The sequence below is a fragment of the Oncorhynchus nerka genome, linkage group LG20 (assembly GCF_034236695.1).
Source record: "Oncorhynchus nerka isolate Pitt River linkage group LG20, Oner_Uvic_2.0, whole genome shotgun sequence".
NCBI lineage: Eukaryota > Metazoa > Chordata > Actinopteri > Salmoniformes > Salmonidae > Oncorhynchus > Oncorhynchus nerka.
In genome coordinates, this window is record NC_088415.1 from 93,329,971 (window position 1) to 93,349,279 (window position 19,309).

The window sequence follows — 19,309 nt, forward strand, 5'->3', positions numbered from 1 at the left end:
CCTAGACCTTCTGTCTGAGGACCAACTAGGTTCACCCAGCGCACCCTAGACCTTCTGTCTGAGGACCAACTAGGTTCACCCAGCGCACCCTAGACCTTCTGTCTGAGGACCAACTAGGTTCACCCAGCGCACCCTAGACCTTCTGTCTGAGGACCAACTAGGTTCACCCTGCGCACCCTAGACCTTCTGTCTGAGGACCAACTAGGTTCACCCAGCGCACCCTATACCTTCTGTCTGAGGACCAACTAGGTTCACCCAGCGCACCCTAGACCTTCTGTCTGAGGACCAACTAGGTTCACCCAGCGCACCCTAGACCTTCTGTCTGAGGACCAACTAGGTTCACCCAGCGCACCCTAGACCTTCTGTCTGAGGACCAACTAGGTTCACGCAGCCACAAAATAATACACACAGGCACAAACGACCTGAGAGCACAGTTGGAAAGGGAGTGATTGAAAAAGCTTCTTCTACTTTCCCCAGTGGTTATCGCCACCCTGCTACCACGAAAAGACTTCCACCCTGCCACAATACAGCGGGTAAACGCAAGTATTTCCCGTGACTGTGCCTCAAAACCAAATGTTTTCCTGGCCCAAGGACATCGCCCTCAAACATATCCCCAACACTTCACACGGGAGCAACAGACCAACAGACACCCAGACCAGCGAGACACTCTCCCAGACCTGCCAACCCCCCCCCCCCCCCCCCGGACCTACACATAGAGGACCCACGCCGAGAGGACCTACATCCAACACCACCAGCCACATCCACACCCCAACCCCAAACAATCAATACCCCCCCAAACCAACCACGCCCATTCCCCATTTAGGCCCCTCAGATCAGACCTATGCCCCTCCTGCTGATCCCATGCCCCCCACTCCCACAAAGAGGGCCTCAACATGAAAGTCACACATACGCCCAGGCAGTGAGTAGGCAAACAGACCCAACCCCCACTCTCACACACACCCTTACACTAGCCCAAGCCAATGGCATGTACCAGATACTCAGCAGGCTCTGCTCACACTTATTGGTCTGAGGCCAAACCACACAACCAACAACATTGGACACTTTATGGAACACAAAGCCTACCTGAACAGAGCAATACTCAACCATGAGGCATCAAAGCCAAAGGAACTGAATAATATTAAGAACTTCATAGATGGAAGGAAATCAGTGTGGAAATCTAACAAAAAACAATTAGGCAACAACAAATTGAATCCCTTTTAGACAATTTCCTGGGTAAAACGTCCCACTGCAATAGTGAAGGTGTAAACTTGGCAGTAGAAAATCTTAACAGTATATTTGACCTCTCAGTTTCCCTATCAAATCTAAAAATCTCAAATAGAAAACCGAAGAAAATGAACAACAATGACAAATGGTTTGATGAAGAATGCATGGTGAATCACTAAAACAATACAGAAATACACTATGGAAAAAGAAGGAACAGCACGTCAGAAATCAGCTCAATGTAATTGAATAATCCATAGAATCTAACAACTTCTGGGAACATTGAAAAACACTAAAACAACAACACAAAGAGTTATCTATCCAAAACGGAGATATATGGATAAACCACTTCAATCTTTTTGGCTCTATAACAAAGAACAAAGAACAAACAGCAAAAACATATACATGATCAAATACAAATCTTAGAATCAACTATTAAAGATGACCAGAACCCACTGGATTCTCCAATTACATTGAATGAACTACAGGCCAAAATTACAACCCCTCCAACCCAAAAAGGCCTGTGGTGTTGATGGTTTCCACAATGAAATGATCACATATACAGACAACCATTTCCAATTGGCTAAACTCTTTAACATCATCCTTAGCCTCTTCCCCAATATTTAAAATGAAGGACCAGTAGTGTAACATTTTTAAGTAAAAAAACTTTAAATTACTACTTAACTTGTTTTTTGGGGTATCTGTACTTTACTATTTATATATTTTAAAACTTTTACTTTTACTCCACTACATTCCTAAAGAAAATAATGTACTTTTTACTCCATACATTTTCCCTGACACCCAAAAGTACATTTTGAATGCTTAGCAGAACAGAACATGGTCCAATTCACACACTTATCAAGAGACCATCCCTGGTCATCTCTCGTTTGTAAATTAGTGTTGAACTGTGACCCTGGCTATCCAGGGTAAACTCCCATATCTACTGGGTGAAATACCACAGTGTGCCATCACAGCAGCAAGATTGATGACCTGTTGCCACAAGAAAAAGGCAACCAGTGAAGAACAAACACCATTGTAAATACAACCCATATTTATGTTGATTTATTTTCCCTTTTGTACTTTAACCATTTGCACATCGTTACGACACTGTATATAGACATAATATGACATTTGAAATGTCTTTATTCTTTTGGAACTTCTGTGAGTGTAATGTATACTGTTCATACTGTTTATTTCACTTTTGTTTATTGTCTATTGGCACGTTTCCCATGCCAATAAAGCCCCTTAAATTGAATTGAACATTGAATTGATAGAGAGAGGGGGAGGTCTGGGCCAGAGTGGCAGACTCTGATTGGACAGAATGTCTTACAGATGATGGCTCTCTCTCTACCTCTATATCAGGAATCTGATACGTGGAAAAACCAGAGGTGCCGGGGAACAAGGGCTGATGGCTGAGCGGGCCCTGGTCAACAGTAGTACACTATAGGGAATAGGGTGCCATTTGGGACGCATGAGAGCATGGTTTGGGACGCAGCCCAGAGCATGGTTTGGGACGCAGCCCAGAGCATGGTTTGGGACGCAACCCAGAGCATGGTTTGGGATGCAGACTAGAGCATGGTTTGGGATGCAGACTAGAGCATGGTTTGGGATGCAGACTAGAGCATGGTTTGGGATGCAGACTAGAGCATGGTTTGGGACGCAGCCCAGAGCATGGTTTGGGATGCAGACTAGAGCATGGTTTGGGACGCAGCCCAGAGCATGGTTTGGGATGCAGACTAGAGCATGGTTTGGGACGCAGCCCAGAGCATGGTTTGGGACGCAGACCAGAGCATGGTTTGCGATGCAGACTAGAGCATGGTTTGGGATGCAGACTAGAGCATGGTTTGGGATGCAGACTAGAGCATGGTTTGGGACACAGCCCAGAGCATGGTTTGCGATGCAGACTAGAGCATGGTTTGGGACGCAACCCAGAGCATGGTTTGGGACGCAGCCCAGAGCATGGTTTGCGATGCAGACTAGAGCATGGTTTGCGATGCAGACTAGAGCATGGTTTGCGATGCAGACTAGAGCATGGTTTGCGATGCAGACTAGAGCATGGTTTGCGATGCAGACTAAAGCATGGTTTGGGATGCAGACTAGAGCATGGTTTGGGACGCAGCCTAGAGCATGGTTTGGGATGCAGACTAGAGCATGGTTTGCGATGCAGACTAGAGCATGGTTTGGGATGCAGACTAGAGTATGGTTTGGGATGCAGACTAGAGCATGGTTTGGGATGCAGACTAGAGCATGGTTTGAGATGCAGACTAGAGCATGGTTTGGGATGCAGCCCAGAGCATGGTTTGTGATGCAGACTAGAGCATGGTTTGGGACGCAGCCCAGAGCATGGTTTGGGATGGAAGGTAGTGTGCTAGTGCTCTGTCCTTCACTACTGCTGTTGATGGACACAGAGTGCCATAATGAAACAGCTCTCCACTCTTGAGTATCAAAACACTGTAATGGTAGAACAGGACACAATCAATGGCTATCCTCTTGTCCTGTCTCTCCCTGTCCTCCCATCAGATCTGCCTTCCTCGCTTGCTGCCTAGCGCAATCAAGGTGAGAGCCTCTGGTTGGTACTTCACTGGTCTGTAACATACAGTAACATACATGCTCATGTGCATCAATCTCCCTGGTATAATGGTAATAGTCACTACCTGGAATGTACAAAGTCGGGGACAGGGTTGTGGACGCTGAAAGAGGCTGCGTCTAGGTCTCTAGAGATCTCCACGTTATCTCCGGCCATGAGACGGACAGCTGCCTTGTTTTCCTCTTCAAATATACTCTTCTGGAGTGAGGCGCAGAGGAGGAGCATGAAGTCATCTATAGAGGAGAGGAGAGGAGAGGAAATGAGAAGAGAGGAGAGGATTTATATTAGCTTCATAGCAATTTAATAGCTAACCAAAATGTAGATAGAGACTGAGGCAATATAACCCATTCTATCCAACCCTGTCCATACCAGTCCCATTCTATCCAACCCTGTCCATACCGGTCCCATTCTATCCAACCCTGTTCATTCTATCCAACCCTGTCCATTCTATCCAACCCTGTCCATTCTATCCCATTCTATCCAACCCTGTCCATACCGGTCCCATTCTATCCAACCCTGTCCATACCGATCCCATTCTATCCAACCCTGTCCATTCTATCCCATTCTATCCAACCCTGTCCATTCTATCCAACCCTGTCCATTCTATCCAACCCTGTCCATTCTATCCCATTCTATCCAACCCTGTCCATTCTATCCAACCCTGTCCATACCGATCCCATTCTATCCAACCCTGTCCATTCTATCCCATTCTATCCAACCCTGTCCATTCTATCCAACCCTGTCCATACTGATCCCATTCTATCCAACCCTGTCCATACTGATCCCATTCTATCCAACCCTGTCCATACCGGTCCCATTCTATCCAACCCTGTCCATACCGGTCCCATTCTATCCAACCCTGTCCATACCGGTCCCATTCCATCCAACCCTGTCCATACCGGTCCCATTCTATCCAACCCTGTCCATCCCGATCCCATTCTATCCAACCCTGTCCATACCGATCCCATTCTATCCAACCCTGTCCATACCGATCCCATTCTATCCAACCCTGTCCATACCGGTCCCATTCTATCCAACCCTGTCCATTCTATCCAACCCTGTCCATACCGATCCCATTCTATCCAACCCTGTCCATACCGATCCCATTCTATCCAACCCTGTCCATACCGGTCCCATTCTATCCAACCCTGTCCATCCTGATCCCATTCTATCCAACCCTGTCCATACCGGTCCCATTCTATCCAACCCTGTCCATACCGATCCCATTCTATCCAACCCTGTCCATACCGGTCCCATTCTATCCAACCCTGTCCATACCGATCCCATTCTATCCAACCCTGTCCATACCGATCCCATTCTATCCAACCCTGTCCATACCGATCCCTAATACACCGACAGAGCAATATGATACGTACAGACGAGAAAGATTGGGTTGGGGTTGGTGTGGAAGTCAGGTAAATAAAGCCACTTGATGACGTTGGAGTCCATTGTAGAGTTAGGGAACCTCCATGGGTAGTCTGAAGGGATAGAGAGCAACAACAACAACATCAATGGAAAAATCATCAACACAGAAAATCACCTACATTTCATAATGAAGCTCAATTTCAACAAGCACGTAATACATAATAATGATACTAATTAGAAGAAGAAGAAGATGAACTGTTTGTATATACAAGTAACAAAGTGCTTCACATCATTGGGGCGACAGGCTAGCCTAGTGGTTAGAGTGTAGAGGCGGCAGGGTAGCCTAGTGGTTAGAGTGTAGAGGCGGCAGGGTAGCCTAGTGGTTAGAGTGTAGAGGCGGCAGGCTAGCCTAGTGGTTAGAGTGTTGAGGCGGCAGGGTAGCCTAGTGGTTAGAGTGTAGAGGCGGCAGGGTAGCCTAGTGGTTAGAGTGTAGAGGCGGCAGGGTAGCCTAGTGGTTAGAGTGTAGAAGCGGCAGGGTAGCCTAGTGGTTAGAGTGTTGGACTAGTAATCGGAAGTTTGCAAGTTCAAACCCCCGAGCTGACAAGGTACAAATCTGTCATCCTGCCACTGTTCCTTGGCCGTCATTGAAAATAAGAATTTGTTCTTAACTGACTTGCCTGGTTAAATAAAGGTAAAGGAAAATTTTTAAATAATAAAACAAGTACTAACCAAGAAACAAAGACAGCTGGAAGGAGAATATATATTTTTTATCATTCATTAAACGCCACTTTATTAAAGTGTGTCTTCAACAGGAATTTAAAAAGAGGCACTGAATCTGATTGTACTCTGGCAGACCATTCCACAGTCTAGGACCCTAATGACAAATTCCCAGTCTCCTTTAGTTTTCAACCTTGACTTTGGAACGGACAACAGTACCCTGCCAGAGGATCCAGAGCATCCTGGCTCGTAGTAGAGATAAAAGATCTGAGATATAGGATGGGGCAGAATCAAGCCTTAAACGTGAATCATAACATTTTAAAATGTACCTAAAAGTGACTAGAAGTCAGTGTAGAGAAGCTAGAATATGTGTGGTATGTTTACATTTCCTGGTACCTGTTAAAAGCCGAGCTGCAGCGTTTTGAACTGACTGTAGGAGTTGGAGTGATTTCTGACTCAGACGACGATACAAAGAGGTACAGTCATCTAGGCGTGAGGAAATAAAAGCCCGTATAACTTTCTCCAGATCAGTGACTGGAATAAAAGACGTGACTTCTGCTGTATTTCTTGGATGATAAAAGCAGGACTGGACAACCTTCTTTACATGCAGCTCCAGGTTTAGGTCAGGGTCAAAGAAGACGCCAAGGTTTCTGGACTTTACATTGGTGGGGAAAGTTCTGAGCTGGAGAAAACTGTCAGACATCTAACATTTGATGTCAGCAAGACACTAGTGAAGGGTAGCTATGCTAGCTTGGTCACTGGTGAAGGGTAGCTATGCTAGCTTGGTCACTGGTGAAGGGTAGCTACGCTAGCTTGGTCACTGGTGAACGGTAGCTACGCTAGCTTGGTTAATGGGGAAGGGTAGCTACGCTAGCTTGGTCACTGGTGAACGGTAGCTACGCTAGCTTGGTCACTGGTGAAGGGTAGCTACGCTAGCTTGGTCACTGGTGAACGGTAGCTACGCTAGCTTGGTCACTGGTGAAGGGTAGCTACGCTAGCTTGGTCACTGGTGAACGGCAGCTACGCTAGCTTGGTCACTGGTGAACGGTAGCTACGCTAGCTTGGTCACTGGTGAACGGTAGCTACGCTAGCTTGGTCACTGGTGAATGGTAGCTACGCTAGCTTGGTCACTGGTGAATGGTAGCTACGCTAGCTTTGTCAATGGTGAAGGGTACTTCCGCATAGCAGTGAAACTGAATGTTATAAATGACAGATTATGGTCAAACATTTTGAGAATAACACAAATATTAATTTTCACAAAGTCTGCTGCCTCTGTTTGTATGATGGCAATTTGCATATACTCCAGAATGTTATGAAGAGTGATCAGATTAATTTAAATTAATTGCAAAGTCCCTCTTTGCCATGCAAATGAACTGAATCCCCAAAAAACATTTCCACTGCATTTCAGCCCTGCCACAAAAGGACCAGCTGACATCATGTCAGGGATTCTCTCGTTAACACAGGTGTGAGTGTTGACGAGGACAAGGCTGGAGATCACTCTGTCATGCTGATTGAGTTCGAATAACAGACTGGAAGCTTCAAAAGGAGGGTGGTGCTTGGAATCATTGTTCTTCCTCTGTCAACCATGGTACTTGCAAGGAAACACGTGCCGTCATCATTAATTTGCACAAAAAGGGCTTCACAGGCATGGATATTGCTGCCAGTAAGATTGCACCTAAATCAACCATTTATCGGATCATCAAGAACTTCAAGGAGAGCGGTTCAATTGTTGTGAAGAAGGCGTCATGGCGCCCAAGAAAGTCCAGCAAGCGCCAGGACCGTCTCCTAAAGTTGATTCAGCTGCGGGATCGGGGCACCACCAGTACAGAGCTGCTCAGGAATGGCAGCAGGCAGGTGTGAGTGTATCTGCACGCACAGTGAGGCGAAGACTGTCGGAGGATGGCCTGGTGTCAAGAAGGGCAGGAAAGAAGTCACTTCTCTCCAGGATATTCTGCAAAGGGTACTGGGATTGGACTGCTGAGGACTGGGGTAAAGTCATTTTCTCTGATGAATCCCCTGTCCAATTGTTTTGGGGCATCCGGTGATCTCGCCATCACGGTTGACAACTCCATTGTGTCCTCCTCCCAGAGCGCTAAGAACCTTGGCGTGATCCTGGACAACACCCTGTCGTTCTCAACTAACATCAAGGCGGTGGCCCGTTCCTGTAGGTTCATGCTCTACAACATCCGCAGAGTACGACCCTGCCTCACACAGGAAGCGGCGCAGGTCCTAATCCAGGCACTTGTCATCTCCCGTCTGGATTACTGCAACTCGCTGTTGGCTGGGCTCCCTGCCTGTGCCATTAAACCCCTACAACTCATCCAGAACGCCGCAGCCCGTCTGGTGTTCAACCTTCCCAAGTTCTCTCACGTCACCCCGCTCCTCCGCTCTCTCCACTGGCTTCCAGTTGAAGCCGCATCCGCTACAAGACCATGGTGCTTGCCTACGGAGCTGTGAGGGAACGGCACCTCAGTACCTCCAGGCTCTGATCAGGCCCTACACCCAAACAAGGGCACTGCGTTCATCCACCTCTTCTGGCCTGCTCGCCTCCCTACCACTGAGGAAGTACAGTGCCCGCGCAGCCCAGTCAAAACTGTTCGCTGCTCTGGCCCCCCAATGGTGGAACAAACTCCCTCACGACGCCAGGACAGCGGAGTCAATCACCACCTTCCGGAGACACCTGAAACCCCACCTCTTTAAGGAATACCTAGGATAGGATAAAGTAATCCTTCTCACCCCCCTTAAAAGATTTAGATGCACTATTGTAAAGTGGCTGTTCCACTGGATGTCTTAAGGTGAACGCACCAATTTGTAAGTCGCTCTGGATAAGAGCGTCTGCTAAATGACTTAAATGTAAATGTAAGCTTGTCCAGAGAAGACAAGGTGAGCGCTACCATCAGTCCTGTGTCATGCCAAAAGTAAAGCGTCCTGAGACCATTCATGTGTGGGGTTGCTTCTCAGCCAAGGGAGTGGGCTCACTCACATTTTTGCCTAAGAACACAGCCATGAATAAAGAATACAGGTACCAACACATCCTCCGAGAGCAACTTCTCTCAACCACCCAGGAACAGTTTGGTGACGAACAATGCCTGCTGTGGCACGATGGAGCACCTTGACATAAGACAATATTGATAACTAAGTGGCTCGGGGAACAAAACATCGATATTTTGGGTCCATGGCCAGGAAACTCCCCAGACCTTAATCCCATTGAGAACTTGTGGTCAATCCTCAAGAGGCAGGTGGACAAACAAAAACCCACAAATTCTGACAAACTCCAAACATTGATTACGCAAGAATGGGCTGCCATCAGTCAGGATGTGGCCCAGAAGTTAATTGGCAGCATGCCAGGGCGGATTGCAGAGGTCTTGAAAAAGAAGGGTCAACACTGCAAATATTGACTCTTTGCATCAACTTCAAGTAATTGTCAATAAACGCCTTTGTAATTATACTTCAGTATTCCGTAGTAACATCTGACAAAAATATCTAAAGACACTGAAGCAGCAAACTTTGTGAAAATTAATATTTGTGTCATTCTCAAAACTTTTGGCCATGACTGTACAGGAAAAAAGGATGGTGCCAGAATTGACCCCTGGTTGACACCATAGTGAATAGATTCTGGGGGCTATACTGAACCACCCATGAGAAACGTCTGCCACGTAGCTACGAGCTGAACCGGTTCGAGGGCAACGCCAGAGATTCCCACCCACCTCTCCAGCTGGTCAACAAAGAGGTTATGATCAATAAGTAATAAGATATTGATCTCAAATACAATTAAGCAGCTTTTTGCTATTATCACAAATAGAAACTCCACAGTCCCAATAATCCAGAGGAAACCAGGTAAGGTTGTCCACTCTCGCTGCTTCTTCTGATTTGTAGTTCTTCTGGCACTGAGGTCCAGAAGAACTACAACAGACTTTTCAACAGCACCCGGTAACCAACAGAAGGTCCTTACTGAATTTCAAATAGAAACTCCACAGTCCCAACAATCCAGAGGAAACCAGGTAAGGTTGTCCACTCTCGCTGCTTCTTCTGATTTGTAGTTCTTCTGGCACTGAGGTCCAGAAGAACTACAACAGACTTTTCAACAGCACCCGTTAACCAACAGAAGGTCCTTACTGAATTTCAAATAAAACAGTTTCCGTGAAGTGAGCGGAAGCCCGACTTGAATTTTCTAAATAATACAGACACGCACACACCCTTACCTTTACAGGCTGCAGGTGGTGTCCCGATGCAGACAAAGTACTGCCAGGTTAGCAGACAGGCCAGGAAACAACAGTATTTAGGCCAGATCTCAGCTATAGCTTTCCTCCTACGTCTGTACATCACGGCTATCAGAGAGAAGCCATGCAGCACAGCATAGAAGTCCATACGCTGGCCAATCACATTCACCGCCAGTAGGAAGCATGTCTAGAGCGAGCAGGGAGAGGAAAGAGAGGGAGAGAGAGCGAGACAACGAGAGGGGGGGAGACAGAGAAAGGAAAGAGAGAAAATGTGGAAAAGAAAGAGATTCAGAGAGAGACAGAGAGAGACAGAAAGAGAGAGAGAGAGATTAGTGATTGTGACATGACATAGATGTCATTCTCAAATACAATAGCAACGTTTTGCTTTTATTACAAATAGACAAGACACAACCCATGTGATCTCTCTGAATATAATGGTTTCTGCCTACCTCCAGCCCAAACTTGTAGAAGAAGTAGTTGATGAAGTACTTGGCGCAGTTGCCAATGCCATTGTCGAGGTGTTGCCGCGTGATGTCATGGAAGATGATGCGAGCGGCGGGCGCGGTGAGCTTGTTCCTCAGTCTGTAGTACTGCTGGTGACGGTAGATGGTCACCTCAAACACCAGCATGGCCAACATCAGCAGGTTGTTCTGGATGAGGAGAGGAGACGAGAGGAGAGGAGAGGAGCGGAGAGGAGAGGAGAGGAAATGAGAGGAGAGGAGAGGAGAGGAAATGAGAGGAGAGGAAATGAGATGAGAGGAGAGGAGATGAGGAGAGGAGAGGAGAGGAGAGGAGAGGAGGAGAGGAGATATAGAATAGAATAGATCCCTTTTGACCAATTGTTATTTTTGCTGTCACTGTACTGACTCAGTTCATAGAGGTAGATGTTATAACCCTGACTCAGTTCATAGAGGTAGATGTTATAACCCTGACTCAGTTCATAGAGGTAGATGTTATAACCCTGACTCAGTTCATAGAGGTAGATGTTATAACCCTGACTCAGTTCATAGAGGTAGATGTTATAACCCTGACTCAGTTCATAGAGGTAGATGTTATAACCCTGACTCAGTTCATAGAGGTAGATGTTATAACCCTGACTCAGTTCATAGAGGTAGATGTTATAACCCTGACTCAGTTCATAGAGGTAGATGGTATAACCCTGACTCAGTTTATAGAGGTAGATGTTATAACCCTGACTCAGTTCATAGAGGTAGATGTTATAACCCTGACTCAGTTCATAGAGGGAGATGTTATAACCCCTGACTCAGATGAGGTTATAACCCTGACTCAGTTCATAGAGATGTAGATGTTATAAGGTAGATGTTATAACCCTGACTCAGTTCATAGAGGGAGATGTTATAACCCTGACTCAGTTCATAGAGTTAGATGTTCAGTATAAACCTGACTCAGTTCATAGAGGGAGATGTTATAACCCTGACTCAGTTCATAGAGGTAGATGCTATAACCCTGACTCAGTTCATAGAGGTAGATGTTATAACCCTGACTCAGTTCATAGAGGTAGATGTTATAACCCTGACTCAGTTCATAGAGGTAGATGTTATAACCCTGACTCAGTTCATAGAGGTAGATGTTCAGTATAACCCTGACTCAGTTCATAGAGGTGTTATAACTGACAGTTTATAGAGGTAGATGTTATAACCCTGATGTTCAGTATAACCCTGACTCAGTTTATAGAGTTAGATGTTATAACCCTGACTCAGTTCATAGAGTTAGATGTTATAACCCTGACTCAGTTCATAGAGGTAGATGTTATAACCCTGACTCAGTTCATAGAGGTAGATGTTATAACCCTGACTCAGTTCATAGAGTTAGATGTTCAGTATAAACCTGACTCAGTTCATAGAGGGAGATGTTATAACCCTGACTCAGTTCATAGAGGTAGATGCTATAACCCTGACTCAGTTCATAGAGGTAGATGTTATAACCCTGACTCAGTTCATAGAGGTAGATGTTATAACCCTGACTCAGTTCATAGAGGTAGATGTTATAACCCTGACTCAGTTCATAGAGGTAGATGTTCAGTATAACCCTGACTCAGTTCATAGAGGTAGATGTTCAGTATAACCCTGACTCAGTTTATAGAGTTAGATGTTATAACCCTGACTCAGTTCATAGAGTTAGATGTTATAACCCTGACTCAGTTCATAGAGGTAGATGTTATAACCCTGACTCAGTTCATAGAGGTAGATGTTATAACCCTGACTCAGTTCATAGCGGTAGATGTTATAACCCTGACTCAGTTTATAGAGGTAGATGTTATAACCCTGACTCAGTTCATAGAGGTAGATGTTATAACCCTGACTCAGTTCATAGAGGTAGATGTTATAACCCTGACTCAGTTCATAGCGGTAGATGTTATAACCCTGACTCAGTTCATAGAGGTAGATGTTATAACCCTGACTCAGTTCATAGAGGTAGATGTTATAACCCTGACTCAGTTCATAGAGGTAGATGTTATAACCCTGACTCAGTTCATAGAGGGAGATGTTATAACCCTGACTCAGTTCATAGAGTTAGATGTTCAGTATAAACCTGACTCAGTTCATAGAGGGAGATGTTATAACCCTGACTCAGTTCATAGAGGTAGATGTTATAACCCTGACTCAGTTCATAGAGGTAGATGTTATAACCCTGACTCAGTTCATAGAGGTAGATGCTCATTCATAGAGGTAGATGTTATAACCCTGACTCAGTTCATAGAGGTAGATGTTCCCTGACTCAGTTCATAACCCTGACTCAGTTCATAGAGGTAGATGTTCAGTATAACCCTGACTCAGTTCATAGAGGTAGATGTTCAGTATAACCCTGACTCAGTTCATAGAGTTAGATGTTATAACCCTGACTCAGTTCATAGAGGTAGATGTTATAACCCTGACTCAGTTCATAGAGGTAGATGTTATAACCCTGACTCAGTTCATAGCGGTAGATGTTATAACCCTGACTCAGTTTATAGAGGTAGATGTTATAACCCTGACTCAGTTCATAGAGGTAGATGTTATAACCCTGACTCAGTTCATAGAGGTAGATGTTATAACCCTGACTCAGTTCATAGCGGTAGATGTTATAACCCTGACTCAGTTCATAGAGGGAGATGTTATAACCCTGACTCAGTTCATAGAGTTAGATGTTCAGTATAAACCTGACTCAGTTCATAGAGGGAGATGTTATAACCCTGACTCAGTTCATAGAGGTAGATGTTATAACCCTGACTCAGTTCATAGAGGTAGATGTTATAACCCTGACTCAGTTCATAGAGGTAGATGTTATAACCCTGACTCAGTTCATAGAGGTAGATGTTATAACCCTGACTCAGTTCTTAGATGTAGATGTTATAACCCTGACTCAGTTCATAGAGGTAGATGTTATAACCCTGACTCAGTTTATAGAGGTAGATGTTATAACCCTGACTCAGTTTATAGAGGGAGATGTTATAACCCTGACTCAGTTTATAGAGGTAGATGTTATAACCCTGACTCAGTTCATAGAGGTAGATGTTCAGTATAACCCTGACTCAGTTCATAGAGGGAGATGTTCAGTATAACCCTGACTCAGTTCATAGAGGGAGATGTTATAACCCTGACTCAGTTTATAGAGGTAGATGTTATAACCCTGACTAGGCTGGTCCTTCAGGACAGATAATCAAAAGTTAGTCTACCCAACATCCTGGATTCCGAGATTTATCAAAGTCAGATGTCGGAAAAACGGAGTGTATGAGTTTTCAATCTTGTTTGATAACTTTTTCCTTTGTTTGCATGTCCCATTTCAATGCTATATTATATGAATATCTTGTTAGATAAATAGACATTAGCTCACCCTGAGGTTCTCCAGTAGAGGGTTGAACTTGATGAGACCGACCCAGTTGGAAGGGTCTACTGGCTCCTTGTACAGCAGAGAGTCTTTCATCTCTTCTCTCTGTTTCTCTGTGTAGTTCATTGGCTGGGGAGGAAGAGGAGTCAGAACTGGAGTCAGAACCGGAGTCAGAACTGGAATCAGAACCGGAGTTAGAACTGGAGTCAGAACTGGAGTTAGAACCGGAGTTAGAACTGGAGTCAGAACCGGAGTCAGAACCGGAGTCAGTCATACGTATGGTTACAGCCTTCTTGGTATCTATTTCCATAAGAGTGAATAAGTATGTTTAAATTTAAATAAGTATGTTTAGAATTAAATAAGTATGTTTAGATTTAAATAAGTATGTTTAGAATTAAATAAGTATGTTTAAATTTAAATAAGTATGTTTAAATTTAAATAAGTATGTTTAAATATCTTTGATTCTTTTGCTCGAGGACCTGAATTGAGAAACTCTACTTTTAGTACCTGCTCTCTAAGACACTGAAACCAATCAATCAATTGACCACACCCACCAATCCACCAACCAATCACCAACCACCAACCCACCAATCCACCACACCCACCAATCCACCAACCAACCAACAACGAACAACCCACCAATCCACCCACCCACCAATCCACCAACCAATCCACCAACCAACCAAAAATCCACCTACCAATCCACCAACCAACCAACCCACCCACCCACCAATCCACCAACCAACCAACCAATCCACCCACCAATACACCAACCCACCAAACCACCAACCAACCAACCAACCAACCAATCCACCAACCAACCAACAACCCACCAATCCACCAACCAACTTACCAACCAATCCACCAACCAACCAATCCACCAACCAACCAATCCACCAACCAACCAACAACCCACCAATCCAACAACCAATCCACCCACCAATCCACCAACCAACAACCCACCAATCCACCAACCAACCAACAACCCACCAATCCACCCACTAATCCACCAACCAACAACTCACCAATCCACCAACCAACCAATCCACCAACCAACCAATCCACCCACCAATCCACCAACCACCAATCCCACCCACCAATCCAGCAACCAACCAATCCACCCACCAATCCAGCAACCAACCAATCCACCCACCAAAGCACCAACCAACTCACCAATTCACCCACCAACCAACAACCAACCAATCCACCAACCAACCACCAACCCTCCAATCCACCAACCAACCAACCGACAACCCACCAATCCACCGACCCACCCACCCACCGACCCACCAACCAACCAACCAACCCACTCACTCACCCACCGACCCACCCACTAACCCACCCACTGACCCATCCACCCACCAACCAACCCACCCACTCACTCACCCACCAACCCACCCACTAACCCACCCACCCACTCACACACCGACCCACCAACCAACCCACCCACCAACCGACCTACTGACCCACCGACCTACTGACCCACTGACCTACTGACAAACCGACCCACCAACCCACTGACCAACCCACCCACCAACCTACTGACCAACCCACCCACCAACCTACTGACCCACCGACCCACCAACCCACTGACCTACTGACCCACCGACCCACCAACCCACTGACCCACCGACCCACCAACCCACTGACCTACTGACCCACCGACCCACCCACCGACCCGCCGACCCACCAACCCACCGACCCGCCAACCCACCGACCCGCCAACCCACCCTACTCACCATGGAGCAGTTCTTGGAGTAAGAGGCAGGTTGTATAGATTCCAGCTGGTACGACATCTTACAGACGACGATAACACAGGTCCAGACTGTACAGATACTGGAGGCCAGGGGTCTGAACTGGCCGAAGGGTAGAGCGAAGGCCCAGCACGCCAGGAACACGTAGTTAAACAAGGACACCTGCCAGAGAGGAGAAACAGTTAGAGCGAAGGCCCAGCACGCCAGGAACACGTAGTTGAACAAGGACACCTGCCAGAGAGGAGAAACAGTTAGAGCGAAGGCCCAGCACGCCAGGAACACGTAGTTGAACAAGGACACCTGCCAGAGAGGAGAAACAGTTAGAGCGAAGGCCCAGCACGCCAGGAACACGTAGTTGAACAAGGACACCTGCCAGAGAGGAGAAACAGTTAGAGCGAAGGCCCAGCACGCCAGGAACACGTAGTTGAACAAGGACACCTGCCAGAGAGGAGAAACAGTTAGAGCGAAGGCCCAGCACGCCAGGAACACGTAGTTGAACAAGGACACCTGCCAGAGAGGAGAAACAGTTAGAGCGAAGGCCCAGCACGCCAGGAACACGTAGTTGAACAAGGACACCTGCCAGAGAGGAGAAACAGTTAGAGCGAAGGCCCAGCACGCCAGGAACACGTAGTTAAACAAGGACACTTGCCAGAGAGGAGAAACAGTTAGAGCGAAGGCCCAGCACGCCAGGAACACGTAGTTGAACAAGGACACCTGCCAGAGAGGAGAAACAGTTAGAGCGAAGGCCCAGCACGCCAGGAACACGTAGTTGAACAAGGACACCTGCCAGAGAGGAGAAACAGTTAGAGCGAAGGCCCAGCACGCCAGGAACACGTAGTTGAACAAGGACACCTGCCAGAGAGGAGAAACAGTTAGAGCGAAGGCCCAGCACGCCAGGAACACGTAGTTGAACAAGGACACCTGCCAGAGAGGAGAAACAGTTAGAGCGAAGGCCCAGCACGCCAGGAACACGTAGTTGAACAAGGACACCTGCCAGAGAGGAGAAACAGTTAGAGCGAAGGCCCAGCACGCCAGGAACACGTAGTTGAACAAGGACACCTGCCAGAGAGGAGAAACAGTTAGAGCGAAGGCCCAGCACGCCAGGAACACGTAGTTAAACAAGGACACCTGCCAGAGAGGAGAAACAGTTAGAGCGAAGGCCCAGCACGCCAGGAACACGTAGTTGAACAAGGACACCTGCCAGAGAGGAGAAACAGTTAGAGCGAAGGCCCAGCACGCCAGGAACACGTAGTTGAACAAGGACACCTGCCAGAGAGGAGAAACAGTTAGAGCGAAGGCCCAGCACGCCAGGAACACGTAGTTGAACAAGGACACCTGCCAGAGAGGAGAAACAGTTAGAGCGAAGGCCCAGCACGCCAGGAACACGTATTTGAACAAGGACACCTGCCAGAGAGGAGAAACAGTTAGAGCGAAGGCCCAGCACGCCAGGAACACGTAGTTGAACAAGGACACCTGCCAGAGAGGAGAAACAGTTAGAGCGAAGGCCCAGCACGCCAGGAACACGTAGTTAAACAAGGACACCTGCCAGAGAGGAGAAACAGTTAGAGCGAAGGCCCAGCACGCCAGGAACACGTAGTTGAACAAGGACACCTGCCAGAGACATAACACATCAACCTCCAGGATTACCTAGGCTTCAGCTCAGTGAGCGAACACAGTCTTGTGACATGCAGGAAATGTCACTTTTTAACACTTGACTGTATGTTGCTCCAATAGGCCAGGTTTTCCTCGGGAAACAAAAAATAGTTTCTCATCTACAGGGACTTCCGGGTTAAATAAAGGATAAATGAATCAACAAAATAGTGACAGTGTTACCTCCTTGACAGAGACCAGTATGATGCACGAGGAGACGATCTTGACGATGTGCATCTCTAGGAGCCACCAGATGAAGAGCTGCAGCTTGTGGAAATATTCCAGGAACGTGAGGAACAGCACAGTCAGACGGTCCACCACCAGGGGCCACTTATTCATTAGGTCTGACAGGAACAGGACGAGACAGGAAGTAATCAGTCAGCCAGTCAGTCAGTCAGACGGTCCACCACCAGGGGCCACTTATCCTTTAGGTCTGACAGGAACAGGACGAGACAGGAAGCAATCAGTCAACCAGTCAGTCAGTCAGTCAGACGGTCAGTCAGTCAATCAGTCAGTCAGTCAGTCAGTCAGTCAGACGGTCTACCACCAGGGGCCACTTATTCTTTAAGTCTGACAGGAACAGGACGAGACAGGAAGCAATCAGTCAGCCAGTCAGTCAGCCAGTCAGTCAGTCAGACGGTCCACTACCAGGGGCCACTTATTCTTTAGGTCTGACAGGAACAGGACGAGACATGAAGCAATCAGTCAACCAGTCAGTCAGTCAGTCAAACGGTCCACCACCAGGGGCCACTTATTCTTTAGGTCTGACAGGAACAGGACGAGACAGGAAGTAATCAGTCAGCCAGTCAGTCAGTCAGACGGTCCACCACCAGGGGCCACTTATCCTTTAGGTCTGACAGGAACAGGACGAGACAGGAAGCAATCAGTCAACCAGTCAGTCAGTCAGTCAGACGGTCAGTCAGTCAATCAGTCAGTCAGTCAGTCAGTCAGTCAGACGGTCTACCACCAGGGGCCACTTATTCTTTAAGTCTGACAGGAACAGGACGAGACAGGAAGCAATCAGTCAGCCAGTCAGTCAGCCAGTCAGTCAGTCAGACGGTCCACTACCAGGGGCCACTTATTCTTTAGGTCTGACAGGAACAGGACGAGACATGAAGCAATCAGTCAACCAGTCAGTCAGTCAGTCAAACGGTCCACCACCAGGGGCCACTTATTCTTTAGGTCTGACAGGAACAGGACGAGACAGGAAGCAATCAGTCAGTCAGCCAGTCAGTCAGTCAGTCAGTCAGACGGTCCACCACCAGGGGCCACTTATTCTTTAGGTCTGACAGGAACAGGACGAGACAGGAAGCAATCAGTCAGCCAGTCAGTCAGCCAGTCAGTCAACCAATCAGTCAGCCAATAGTCAGCCAGTCAGTCAATCAAATCAAATTCAAATCAAATGTATTTATAAAGCCCTTATTACATCAGCTGATATATCAAAGTGCTGTACAGAAACCCAGCCTAAAACCCCCAAAACAGCAAGCAATGCAGGTGTAGAAGCACGGTGGCTAGGAAAAACTCCCTAGAAAGGCCAAAACCTAGGAAGAAACCTAGAGAGGAACCAGGCTATGAGGGGTGGCCAGTCCTATTCTGGCTGTGCCGGGTGGAGATTATAACAGAACATGGCCAAGATGTTCAAATGTTCATAGATGACCAGCATGGTCAAATAATAATAATCACAGTAGTTGTCGAGGGTGCAACAGGTCAGCACCTCAGGAGTAAATGTCAGTTGGTTTTTCATAGCCGATCACTCAGAGTATCTCTACCGCTCCTGCTGTCTCTAGAGAGTTGAAAACAGCAGGTCTGGGACAGGTAGTAGGTCTGGGACAGATAGCAGGTCTGGGACAGGTGGCACATCCGGTGAACAGGTCAGGGTCTCATAGCCGCCGGCAGAACAGTTGAAACAATCTGCCCATCAGTCAGCCCCTCAGTCAGCCAACCATTAGCCAGTCAGTCAATCAGTC

General features: G+C 46.9%; 1 protein-coding gene across 1 annotated transcript in view; it reads right to left on the bottom strand.

Moving 5' to 3' along the window:
* The window catches only part of LOC135563129 (piezo-type mechanosensitive ion channel component 2-like), a 396,954-nt gene that overhangs the window by 134,109 nt on the left and 243,536 nt on the right, over positions 1-19,309 (bottom strand). Inside the window, 7 exon segments of the mRNA XM_065006107.1 lie at positions 3,876-4,041; positions 5,185-5,286; positions 10,093-10,297; positions 10,560-10,760; positions 13,945-14,067; positions 15,678-15,854; positions 17,526-17,686. Of these exon segments, the coding sequence (XP_064862179.1) occupies positions 3,876-4,041; positions 5,185-5,286; positions 10,093-10,297; positions 10,560-10,760; positions 13,945-14,067; positions 15,678-15,854; positions 17,526-17,686 (1,135 nt within the window).